Source organism: Hippopotamus amphibius, chromosome 4 (assembly GCF_030028045.1).
Source record: "Hippopotamus amphibius kiboko isolate mHipAmp2 chromosome 4, mHipAmp2.hap2, whole genome shotgun sequence".
NCBI classification, from domain to species: domain Eukaryota; kingdom Metazoa; phylum Chordata; class Mammalia; order Artiodactyla; family Hippopotamidae; genus Hippopotamus; species Hippopotamus amphibius.
Genome location: NC_080189.1, coordinates 99,975,344 through 99,989,107, shown reverse-complemented (window position 1 = coordinate 99,989,107; position 13,764 = coordinate 99,975,344). Strand labels below are relative to the sequence as shown.

Here is a 13,764-nt window from a genome sequence, read left to right as displayed (position 1 = left end):
GCAGGTCAGGTAGAAAAGGACAGGTTAGACAGGAGAAGGAGAATAAAGGGGGCAGAGGGGACAGGGTAGTTGCTGGTGGTGCTATCATTGTATGTAAGGTCCTAAGAGAAGACAGGAACCTGAATTTGGGGAGTCATCACTGTGGAGTTGATATTAAATACACGACTGGGTGAAGGGACATCCAGAGTGAGAGCTGAAAAAGTCTGAAGACAGCCCCGGGACACTCCCTGTTTAGAGGTCGGTGCTTCAAAATGTAGATCTTATTATTATGCAGGGATGTTGAGGCCAGCAGATCAGGAAACAAACCGCCACTGAAGAGACAGGTCAATGTGGGGAGAATTAACATCGTAGCCATGTCGGACCTTCCAATCCATGAACGTGAACAGATGCTCTACTTACTTAAATCTTGATTTTTAAATTGGGCTTATGCTGTGTCTGACATACAACTCTTGCACATTTTCTTGGATTTAGACCTAGGTATTTCATAATGCTTTTTTGTGCCAGTACATAGAAATACGTCTTTTTATACTGACCCTGTAGCCTGTGATCTTGCTAAACCCATTTATCAGGCCTAGTAGGTTTTTTGTAGATTCCTTGGGATTTTCCATGCATATGTAACCTGCAAAGAGAGATGGCTTTATTTTTTCCTTCTAATCTGCATACCTTTTCTTTTTTTTTCCTTAATTGCACTGGCTAGTATTAAAAAGAAGTGAGGGACTTCGCTGGTGGCACAGTGGTTAAGAATCTGCCTGCCAATGCAGGGAACACGGGCTCAATCCCTGGTCCAGGAAGATCCCACATGCCGCAGAGCAACTAAGCCCGTGAGCCACAACTACTGAGCCTCTGCACCGCAACTACAGAAGCCCATGCTCTGAAGCCAGAGAAGCCACTGCACTGAGAAGCCCACGCTCCACAATGAAGAGCAGCTCCCACTCTCAGCAACTAGAGAAAGCCCACATGCAGCAATGAAGACCCATGCAGCCAAAAACTAAAAATTTTAAATTTAAAAATTTAAAAAAAAAAAAGGAGTGATAAGAGGCAATGTATTAGCCTTGTTCCCAATCTTAGCGGAAAAAATTCAGCCTTTTGCTATTACGTATAATGTAAGGTATAAGTTTTATATAAGGTTTTATCAGATTGAAGAAAGTCCCTTATATTCATACTTTTCTGAGAATTCTTATCATGAATGGATGTTGAATTTTTTTCAAATGCTTTTTCTGCATCTATGGAGTTTCTTGTATAGTTGTTCCTTTTTGGGACTGAATCTGGTGAACTACATTGATTTTTAGATATTGAATCATCCTTGTATTTCTGGGATAAATATAATTTTATCCTGTATTATCATTTCTATACATTGCCAGATCCAATTCAGTAATATTTGCTAAGATTTTTGTGTTTACATTTGTTTTCTTTTTCTGAACTTTGTCCTAATGCAGCTGGCCTCATAGAGGCCTTACATTACATATGGTCACACTTTTACAGGGCCAAGCACAACACTTTACACAAACTTGATGGTCAGTAAATGCTGTTAAGTAAGTTACTCAGTAGAGAGCAATCGTGACAAGTGGCTGTCTTTCCCTAGACTCTCTATTCCCTGACCCTTTCCTTACCCGAAAATTAAGAGGAGCAAATTCAATTATCTAGGAAATCCCTTCCAGATATAAATGCTTATGAAGCTAAATTTACGGAATTTCAGGAGTGTCAGCCAAGTGGCAATAGGTACCATGTTCAATAAAATCTTTATGTACTGAAAAAATTAATCTTTACGTAGTATTTTGAGACTCTGATTTAATTAACTTTCATATTTCCTATCACTTAATGGAGATCTTTCTATAAGGCTAACTTTATAAAACGGTAGGTTTCAATCTTGGTGTTCATTAGTTCACATTTAGAACTTTAGAAAAAAATACTGATATCCATGTCTCATCTCTCTATTTCACTCCTAATTCAGTAGATCTCAGGTTACACCTTTTTTTTTTTTTTTAAGTGTCATGGTTGCAAACCACGGCCATAAAGATCACTTCCAAGTTCACCTTCTGCCTTCAACTCATGTTGCTGCCACCAAGTACAGAGGCCAGCCTTTTTGCAAGTCACACAACCTGTCTTGCCTCAGTTTCCTCAGCTGTAGAATCAGAACAACAGCAAACCCCTGTTGGAAGCATTAAATGAGTTATATGTAAAATGCTCAGAGCAGTGCTTTGCATGTGTAAATAAATGTAAGTGTTCACTATTACTGCTATTTCTTTTATTATTGTCACTGCCAGGGCAGCTTAGGTCAAGTGACCAAGCCATGTGTTCCCTAGTTTTAAGTGGGGGACCCCTTTAACACAGAAATAGATCACAGACCCATAAACTCTGTACCTGTTGAGCAAATATATGACAAAAATGTTACCGTGAATTCAAGTAAATTGTATTTTACTTGTTTTGGCAGCATCTAAATACAGGTAACTCATTCTCTTTATTTCATACAAAGATAATGCTTAGCTTCCCCCTAGATCTGCAGAACCCTGCGGTCAATCTGAGCTTCACACCCCACCCCACAAAAGGTCTGAGTTCTGCTGGCTGTGACCCACCACTCCAGCCACATCAGGCTGCCTGAACTCTCTAAACACGCCCCCCATCTTCCTAACATCCTGCCCTACACGCTGGACCATCTTTCTCAAGTGCCCTTCTGCTTCTCTACCTAGAGTGTAGAGTCACAAATATTAATAAATTCATCCTAACACGCTGGGCTGAGTGCTTCCTAGAGCTGGTTTGTGAGGGATGGAAGTTGAGCCACGCCATCCAATTAAAGACGCTCCACATTAACAGCAACAACAAACAGGTGTGGTGGGCTTTTTGTTTTGTGTTGTTTTTACACATAGCTTAGAGTCAGGGAAGGCCAGGTCGGGATGCAACGAGAGACAGCTGTGTCAGCAGAGGTCAGGTGGCTGAACGGGATGTCTGTGGAAGCCTCAGCTAGACCTCAGGAGCATCGGAGAGTCAGCAGACATCCAAGGAGGGCACCTTGGCCAGGACCACCCGGCACGGAGCAAGCCGAGAGAGACAGACCCAACTGATACCAGGCTCCACAGTGACAGCGCACCCCAGTCACACTTCAGAGGTCACTAGGCAAGAGCAGAGGGGAAGGGAAAGGGCCCACCTGACAGGCGAGCCTGGTCTGCAGGGGTCAAGGGCCCACACCACTCACCATATCCCTGGGGGCTGTCTTGCTGAGGAGCAAGGAGAGGGCACAGAGAGACGGACCCTTTTCACCAAGCATGCCCAACAGCTAACAAGGAAACTTCTTAAATGTCCTTATCAGAATCATTTTACTGGATTCGGCTAACACTACGGGGCTTCTCTTTTTGCTCTTTCTGGCTATCCAGCAGGACGGAGACCCCTGTGGACAACAACAGAACGCTTAGAGAGAAACGAAGAAGTTACATTTTCTTTACCTGCCTGACTGCAGCATGAGTTAAATTTCAGCAATCCTCTATGACTCTTCTAACAGCAGCATAAATGTTCACTGCCCTGTAATTGGTAGACTATGGTTGTACGTATCAGAGGTTCAGACTCAGCTACTCAGAGCACCACCACTCCCACCTGGGGCCAAGCTGGGAGGGCGGTAACACAGGCAGTTGAAGTACAATCGCCAAGTCCCTGCCCAGCCTAAATTCTCCAATGAATCTTACTCACTTAAGATTCCTGTCTTCCTCGTCCAGATTAGGCTGCCTTTCCCTACACCATTACTTCAGTGTTCCTAACCACCCCACCCCGATGAAAAAGAGAAAAAAGGACATTCTGGATGACTTGATTTGCATTTTAGTTTGAATGAGATACCACGACTGTTCTTTCTTCCCCCGGAGACAGTACCCTTGACAACCAATGCACTCCTTTCAAATTATCTACTCAGTTTGGATATAAAAGTTATTTTGTATAGAACAGGAATTTGTTTCTTCACATTAGCCTAGAAACTTGCATTAGGTCCATTTCCCTTCCTGCTTTAAACATTTTATTTTAAATGGAAAAAAAAAAAAAAAAAACTACGTTTCTTTTTTCCTTTTAAAAAAAGCAACTTTAAAGAACAGAAATGCCCAAACTTATTCTATGAGGCCACCATCACCCTGATACCAAAACCAGGCAAAGATGTCACAAAAAAAGAAAATTGCAGGCCAATATCACGGATGAATATAGATGCAAAAATCCTCAGCAAAATACTAGCTAACAGAATCCAACAACACATTAAAAAAATCATACACCATGATCAACTGGGGTTTATCCCTGGGATGCAAGGATTCTTCAATATACACAAATCAATCAACGTGATACATCATATCAACAAATTGAAGGATAAAAACCATATGATCATTTCAATAGATGCAGAAAAAGCTTTTGACAAAATTCAACATCCATTTATGATAAAAACTCTCCATAAAATGGGCATAGAAGGAAATTACCTCAACATAATAAAAGCCATATATGAGAAACCAAAAGCCAACATCATTCTAAATGGTGAAAAACTGAAAGCATTCCACTAAGAACAGAGACAAGACAAGGGTACCCACTCTCACCGTTATTATTCAATATAGTTTCGGAAGTTTTAGCCAAAGGAATCAGAGAAGAAAAAGAAATAAAAGGAATCCAAATTGGAAAAGAAGTAAAACTGTCACTCTTTGCAGATGACATGATATTATACATAGAAAACCCTAAAGACTCTACCAGAAAACTGCTAGCACTAATCGATGAATTTAGTAAAGTAGCAGGATACAAAATTAATGTGCAGAAATCTCTTGCATTCCTATACATTAACAACAGAAAAGCAGAAAGAGAAATTAAGGAAACTCTCCCATTTACCACTGCAACAAAAAGAATGAAATACCTAGGAATAAACCTGCCTAAGGAGGCAAAAGATCTGTATGCAGAAAACTATTAAGACATTGATGAAAGAAATCAAAGACGATACAAACAGATGGAGAGACATACCATGTTCTTGGATTGGAAGAATCAACATTGTGAAAATGATTGTACTACCCAAAGCAATTTACAGGTTCAACACAATCCCTATCAAATTACCAACGGCATTTTTCACAGAACTAGAACAAGAAATCTTACGATTTGTATGGAAATACAAAAGACCCCGAATAGCCAAAGCAATCTTGAGAAGGAAAGATGGAGTTGGTGGAATCAGGCTTCCTGACTTCAAACTATACTACAAGGCCACAGTGATCAAGACAGTATGGTACTGGCACAAAAACAGAAAGGAAAATCAATGGAACAGAATAGAGAACTCAGAGCTAAACCCAAGCACATATGCGCACCTTATCTTTGACAAAGGAGGCAAGAATATACAATGGAAAAAAGCCTCTTCAATAAATGGTGCTGGTAAAATTGGACAGCTACATGTAAAAGAATGAAATTAGAACATTTCCTAACACCATACACAAAAATAAACTCAAAATGAATTAAAGATCTAAATGTAAGGCCAGACACTATAAAACCCCTAGAGGAAAACATAGGCAGAACACTCTATGACATCCAACAAAGCAAGATCCTTTTAGACCCACCTCCTAGAATCATGGAAATAAAATCAAGTATAAACAAATGGGACCTAATAAAACTTAAAAGCTTTTGCACAGTGAAAGAAGCCATAAACAAGACAAGAAGACAACCCTCAGAATGGGAGAAAATACTTGCCAACAAAGCAATGGACAAAGGATTAACCTCCAAAATATACAAGCAGCTCATGCAGCTTAATACCAAAAAAGCCAATAAGCCAATCCACAAATGGGCGGAAGACCTAAATAGACATTTCTCCAAAGAAGACATACAGATGGCCAACAAACACATGAAAAGATGCTCAACATCACTCATCATCAGAGAAATGCAAGTCAAAGCCACAATGAGGTGTCACCTCACACTGGTCAGAATAGCCATCATCAAAAAATCTAGAAACAATAAATGTTGGAGAGGGTGTGGAGAAAAGGGAACTCTCCTGCACTGTTGGTGGGAATGTAAGTTGGTACAGCCACTATGGAAAACAGTTTGGAGGTTCCTTAAAAAACTAAAAATGGAATTACCATATGACCTAGTAATCCCACTCCTGGGCATATACCCAGAGAAAACTATAATCCAAAAAGAAATATGTACCACAATGTTCACTGCAGCACTATTTACAATAGCCAGGAAATGGAAGCAACCTAAATGCCCATCAACAGATGAATGGATAAAGAAGATGTGGCATACATATACAATGGAATATTACTTAGCCATAAAAAGGAATGAAATGGAGCTATATGTAATGAGGTGGATAGATCTAGAGTCTGTCATACAGAGTGAAGTAAGCCAGAAAGAGAAAAACAAATATTGTATGCTAACTCATATATATGGAATCTAAAAAAAAAAAAAATGGTACTGATGAACCCAGTCACAGGACAAGAGTAAGGATGCAGATGCAGAGAATGGACTGGAGGATATGGGGTTGGGGGGGCGGGGGATGAAGGGGAAGCTGGGACGAAGTGAGAGAGTAGCATAGACATATATATACTACCAACTATAAAATAGAGAGCTAGTGGGAAGTTGCTGTATAACAAAGGGAGATCAACTGGATGATGGGTGATGCCTTGGAGGGCTGGGACAGGGAGGGTGGGAGGGAGTCATGGGAGGGAGGGGATATGGGGATGTATGTATAAATACAGCTGATTCACTTTGGTGTACCTCATAAGCTGGTACAAGAGTGTAAAGCAATCATATTCCAATAAAGAGCTTAAGAAAAAAAAAGAATACAAATGTGTTTACATAGAGACATGATTTTACAGGGATTTAGAGAGAAGACAGCAAATTAGAAGGACCCAATGTAGAACTGCACAGGCAGACCTTCATGGCCTTCAAATATCAAAACGGTTATTTAAAAAAAAAAAACACAAACCCACAGGACTGGGTTTTCAGCTCACGAATGGACAACGTTAGTTAATGAGTTAGTGGAGAGGACTTTAGAGGGCATTTCAGTAGAATGAGTGAAAATGAATGGATACTACAGTGGAATGGATACAGTACGACTGAGAATGACATAGAAGAATGGAAAAAATTTTTGAAACAAACAGTAAGGGCAGGACTTCCCTAGTGGTGCAGTGGTTAAGAATCCGCCTGCCAATCAATGCAGGGGACATGGGTTCGAGCCCTGTTCCAGGAAGATCCCACATGCCACGGAGCAACTAAGCCCATGAGCCACAACTATTGAGCCCATGTGCCACAACTACTGAAGCCAGTACACCTAGAGCTTGTGCTCTGCAACAAGAGAAGCCACCAAAATGAGGAGCCCATGCACTACAACAAAGAGTAGCCCCCGCTTGTTGCAACTAGAGAAAGCCCGCGTGCAACAATGAAGACCCAACACAGCTATACAGCCAATAAACAAATTAAAAACAAACAAACAAAAACAAAAGAACCCCAGCAAGGGCAGCAAGTTACTAAAAGTTAAGGCTGCCACAGACTGCAGACATCATGGAAGTTCTGTGGTCAAGGTAGCACTTGGACTCCCCCTTGAGGGATGGGCAGAACTTGTCTAGACAAGGAAAGAGCAGAATTTCACAAGGGCATGAGGGAATAAACGGGTGTGTGATGTGGGATAGAATAAACGGAGATCACCGGATTCAAGCAGAAGTTATGATGGGGTTGTATGCGCTGAACCTTAGGAAAGGCTGTGACAACCCAATTGGAAGAGGACAATCTCCCTGGAAATCTTTTCTCTGACCAGTTATCCAGTTTATTCTAAGTCTGGAAGACCTAAACGTTGGTTTTCAAAAATCTGGCCCAAAACATTATACCAGAGCTTAGAAGTTTGCTTATAACTCTAGAATAGAGAAAAGAAGAGGGTTGCGATTGGTTCGGTAACTTTATCTTTTTACAGTTTGTACTTATAATAGGGGATAAACAGGTCTATAGCTCCCCAATGCTGATTTTCCCAGAGGAATTACAACTCCCAAATGTACACGTTCACACCAAGAGAAACAGAATGTGCTGATAAGGCTACAGTGATTGTCAACCCCAGAGGATATGACACTGTGCACAGTGATCAGTGTGACAAAAGACTGCAAGTAATCTGGAATTAATATCAGAAACCAAATTTTCTAAATAACAGTTTCATTTTTAGAACCTACACTAGACTCGGGGCTTCCCTGTCACAAGGTCGGTCTCACTGGCATTCCAATCTGCTTCCTCAGTGGGAGAGAAAGGAGTGGAGCTAAACCACGAGGACTGCTGCGGCTTTATTTCAGACATCCTCATGCCCCTTTAATCTGGGACTGTGCACACTTCCGAGTTCAGGATGGGAAATGGTTAAGAAGAGCTGCAGAGAATGCCAGTCGCACAAAGTCATAGAAAGTCACAGCCGCCTCTAGCTTTAAAAGATTCCACTCCTTCTTAGAAAGCTTTTTAAATTTTATTGCAATGCTCCTTGACTTTTCCTGGGAAACTTCTGACCTATATTAAGAGCACATTGCATTAAGGAACATTTTCCGTACTTAGATCACTGAATGATGCATTATATTTGAAATTTGCTTTACCATGGCAAGTCCTCTATAAACAGTGGTGGGACCAGTGGCATTGAAAATATAGCCATTTCAGAATCAGTCTGCCATTTGTACAGCTTCTGATTACAACGTCTGAGAAAGGGAAGCTAGAAGGACCACCATAACTCCTGGGCACACCTCTAACAGGTGGGAAAAGCATGGGTGTTAGAGTCAGACAGACAGACATGGAATGCTCCACACACCACCTGTGTGACCACAGATAGGTTACCTGATCTGTATGCCTAAGTTTCCTCTCTTTAAAATAGCAGAAACTGATGAAATAACAAATATAAAGCATTTAGCATAGTTCCTGACATAAAATGCATTCTCTACAATCAACTTATTAGCGTCTCATTAACATTCTGACATTTATTTCTTTTCTAAAAGCTTGTACTAACTGCTCAGTATTGTCTTAACAAGGGTAACTCATCTTTGTTATGGCGGTAGGTGTTTCTCCCTGAACCTATTTTTCTTACCTATGAGATGAGGATAAAACCACTTGTCCTGCTAATCGCAACATGCTCTAAAAATTGAATATATAAAAGTTACTGACAAATTTTTAATCTGCAATTCTTTATACTGAAATAAGCTTATTAACGCTGTGGACAAAGGCATGTCAGAATCATCACATCATGACTCAAGTCCTGTTCCCACGCCTCCTCTAATCAATTGATTTTAATTCATTTTAATCATACAGTGACTCAACATCTTCATGTGATGATGATTCATGTGTTTTAATTTGCCAAATGTTGCTTCTAGGTTACTTCCAGAAATGTCTGCTGAGCTCTTTCTTAGGAAAGTCACGACTTGGATAGAGGACGTCAGTTATCATTTCATTCCAACTTAAGCCAAATCATGTTTGTTCCCAATTTAGATCACCTGCTCATACAGCAAGGATTAAATCTGAAGTGGCATGGTATAGCCAGCGAGGCATGGACTTCTGGGGCTTGAATACCAGTTCAGTCATTTTAGTAGCTGGACTGAATTTTCAGCACTTTACCTTTCTGAACCTGCTTCTGAGAAATGGGAATAAGACAATTACTTCCTAAAGAAGAAATGATTTTAAAAGTAGAGCATAGGACTTCCCAGGTGGCGCAGTGGTAAAGAATCTGCCTGCCAATGCAGAGGACACGGGTTCGAGCCCTGCCCTGGGAAGATTCCATATGCCACGGAGCAACTGAGCACATGCGCCACAACTGTTGAGCCTGTGCTCTAGAGCCCATGAGCCACAACTACTGAGCCCATGTGCTGCAACTATTGAAGCCCAAGCACCTAGGGCCCGTGCTCCACAACAAGAGAAGCCTCTACAATGAGGAGCCTGTGCACCACAATGAAGAGTAGCCCCCGCTCTCAGCAACTAGAGAAAGCCCGTGTGCAGCAATGAAGACCCAACACAGCCAATAAATAAAAATAAATTAATTAATTAATTAAAAAAAAAAAGTAGAGCACAGTCCCCCAGACCGAGGGATGGTTCTCTAAGTGAGAATAATTTTACGATGGAACAAAACAGTATCTACTTACACGTCACAGATGCCAGCTCTGGGGGGAACGAGAGGCACGAGCTGCAGTAAAAGTTTGACACCATTCTGCCACTCCTCTTCTCTTTCAAATTCACAGTACAAGTAGCTACACTCATCAGATGAAAACTGGTAGAAAACATAGGTATCTTGAAAGTACAAATGCTGGTCCACTGTTGGAAACAAAAAAGGTGTGGATCAGTTTTGTAAAGTATATTATTATAGAGAACCATAAGTTGAACAATAAATTGAAAGGCCTACTAATTATTAGGGAGAAGCCAGGGATAGGACTATAATTAAGTCCATTCATGTTCACAATCCCCTTGAATTAAAAAGGACTTACTGACTCACCTATTTTTATTACTTGAAGCTTTGGCCAGCACATTCACATATCCTTTACAACTGGTCTGCTTCAGAGACAGGTGAAATCAATAGCAATTCAAAGCGAGTAGAAGAATTTTTTTTAAGTGTCCCAAAGCAGTACACTTAATTACTTTAGCGGTACACAAATACAACACTATAGCAAGTTTCAGATCAGTGGTTCTCAACCAGGGGCAACTCCCTCCCCTTTCCCCCCACCACAGCATTTAGCAATGTCTGGTGACATTTTGAGTTGCCACAACTAGGGGGTACTACTGACATCTGGTGGGTGGAAGAAAGGGATGCCACAAAACATCCTACAATGTACAAGACAGCCCCCCCATAACCAAGAACTGTCTAGCACAAAATGTCAACACTACCAAGGCTGGGAAACCCTGTTTTAAAAGAAATCAAGAAGTGGAGACTTTTCCAAAAAATATTAACACAAAATGTTTTGCTAACCAGAAACCTGAACCTCACAAGCAAGCCAATCATTACATTCCTCAAAGGCAGTTAACTGTTTTTCTAAATAAGAGCATCCGGTGCTAGATGTGACCGACTAAGATTACACCCACATCCTCATCTGTACCACTTTTCCACAGTGGGACTTGAGGTATACCTTTCTGAACCTATGTTCTCTAACCCTCAATATTTATAACCTACAGGAAAAGGGCTTCCCAGTGACCAACCAGCACCTGCGAAATAGAGTTAAAGAATCCAAACTGCTTGACTTCTAATTCTTCAATTCCCTAGGCTCAGCAAAGAGATATCCACCATCTATTTTAGTTTCTAGTTAACATCAATTTTCTGTTCTGTTTAAACAGCTCATTTTCATAGATCATATTTCTAACTGTTTATGATTACTTACACAATTAAAATGGCATCCACATTCTACTCATAAAGTCAGTTTCTGATTATTCTAGGTACAGCAAGACAAATCGTACATTTAGAGCAACCGAAGATGTCACTGATTTTTTTAAAAAATTGTTAGCAACATTTTAAGTAGAGAAGGGAGGGGGTAAGGGAGAGACTCTCACAGGTAGTAGTTAATGAAACAGCAAATACCTAATTATTTTTACAGAAGGTGTGAGAAATAACAAAAGATGACCTGTCACTGTCATTTATAACAGAATGCAAATATTTACCAGCAAGAACAATTCCCAACTAGATTATAATGTCATCTAGAAAATCAAACACATTTTGGTTAAGTAGCTTAACAACAGGATTCTGTGCCTTCAAAGCACGCAATACTAACCTGATGACATAATTCCCATATCCAGTAGGAGCTGCCAGACCCCTATGGCCATAGATCTGCATTGGACAAATGGACAATGTGCTAGAAGCCAGTCTACCAGTTCTGACCCAACGCAGCTTCTCCTGGACAAAAGCAAAGCCATTCACAGTAAGACACTGTTGCCACCCATTTGCCAAAAACATGCAATTTAATACCATCCCTTCCATGTGCTTTTTAAACAAGAAAGTCAAGAATAAATGACACATACCACTTATTCATCTTTCATACTTCAGCTCAAATATCACTTGCTTACAGAAGCTTAGAATCATATGCTCTTATACTTCTCCTTCACATCACCTAACATTTAGCAATTACACATCTTTCCAAATGAATAATATCTGGTTTCCTCCCTTGAGAATAATTTTCAGAAGAGCAGGGACTATGTATACACAACTCACGATTAAACCCCAACATTAGAACCGTCCAGGCATACATTAAGTTCTCTGAATATATACATTTGAATAAATGAAGGAATAAATTTAGCAGTCCTTTACTTAAAGACGATGCTTCTGCCTTGATAAGACAAGTACCTCAAGTTGGTGGTGATCAACTTTGGTTCAATCATTTACACATTTTAATCTCATCTCTTTGAGAACAAAATAATTCCAAGGTTAGAGAAGGTTATACCACAGTTAGTACTATAGTTTTGTTTTCTACTCTTCAAACAGAGATTAAATCCTAAAATTTATCTCAAAGAACAATAAATCTCACTGTTAATCTTTTTAATATAATCTAAGCAATCCTCCAAGCAGCCTAGATCATAAACCCAGACGATGGATTCCACTAACCACATGCAAGAAATACTCTCTGTAATCCATCTTAAAATACACAGCTGTATTCAAAGAATGCTCCAATCTGGGCATTACAAGTGGTATCTTCATGCCTACTTTTCCATCTTTATCAGCCTCAAATGAAAAACCAAATGAAGAAATCTTTCTGAAATATTTTTTTTTTAATTTGCAGAAATTTCATTGAAACTGACTCTCCCATTTGGGGAGAAAAAAAGTCACCAAAATGTTTTTTTAAAGAGATGTATCATGTAAATGGCTTTCTCCTCTATCTGGTATTTAAGGACCAAAAGATACCAACATTTATTTGTATTCCTAAAACAGAAAAACACTGTATCTTTTGTGACTAGCACAGTCATCACACAGCAATCAACAGTATAAAGAAGCGCCATGAGATGCTACATTTTCTTAGGTGATAGAAAAATAAGGTAGCAAACATTTCTTCTGAGATATCTGAACAAATATTCTAGCTTTAGATAAAGTATCACTTTTGGGGGGTAAAGATTTGAAAGATACTCAGGCCATTAAGGCAATTCCAGAATGTACCAACTGTACAATTCCAGTTGCAGGTTAGCATTAAGACATAAGAAAGATAACACTCAAATAAATGGATGGTTTTTTGAAACAAAATGAGAAAACAGATTGCAACAAAACAGGCAATTAGACCAAACTGTCAATACTAACTACCAATTCTATAGGACACCTTTCACATTAAAGGCTCAAAATGTTTATTCCTCAACACCTCCATCAATTAGCCAGCATCTTTGGGCTTGTAAAGCACTTTTATCATCTTAATCCTTATTCTCAGAGCAATACACACAGCTCCTCAGCCTGCTCTGTGTCTGACACCACCTGGAACACGGCAGGATACAACAAAACGTACGAAACAAACTGACAAACTGCAAATGGCAACGAACAGATGCGTTGGCTTGTTTCTTCAAGGTGATGAGGAAGACATTTCTCAGACCTGGGCTTCCCAAATTTGTCTTTAGTAGGAGTCGCCTGGGGGATCTTGTTAATGTGCGGATTCTGATGCACTGTGGCCGGGTGGGGCCTCAGAGCCCTCACTTCTAACGGGCTGCCCGGTGATGCTGGTAACCCAGCCCTAACTTCTCACTGGGGAGGACTCACTCTGCTTTTGGCGGGGGGGGGGGGGGCAGGGCTGAGTTACTATGCTAAATCACGGTATCGCCATGACTGCTGTCATGTGTAGTTATTACTTAATAACCAGGCCCCCGCTCTCAGAGCCAGCTACT

The 13,764-nt window shown here is 40.3% G+C and overlaps 1 protein-coding gene across 3 annotated transcripts in view; it reads right to left on the bottom strand.

The window, feature by feature from the left end:
- The window catches only part of RAPGEF5 (Rap guanine nucleotide exchange factor 5), a 231,250-nt gene that overhangs the window by 169,490 nt on the left and 47,996 nt on the right, over nt 1–13,764 (bottom strand). For all 3 annotated transcript variants that reach the window (XM_057730812.1, XM_057730810.1, XM_057730811.1), the window contains exons 4-5: nt 11,682–11,803; nt 10,071–10,239 (exon numbers count right to left, since the gene is read on the bottom strand). In XM_057730812.1, coding sequence (XP_057586795.1) covers nt 10,071–10,239; nt 11,682–11,803 — 291 coding nt within the window. The remainder of the gene's footprint in view (nt 1–10,070; nt 10,240–11,681; nt 11,804–13,764) is intronic.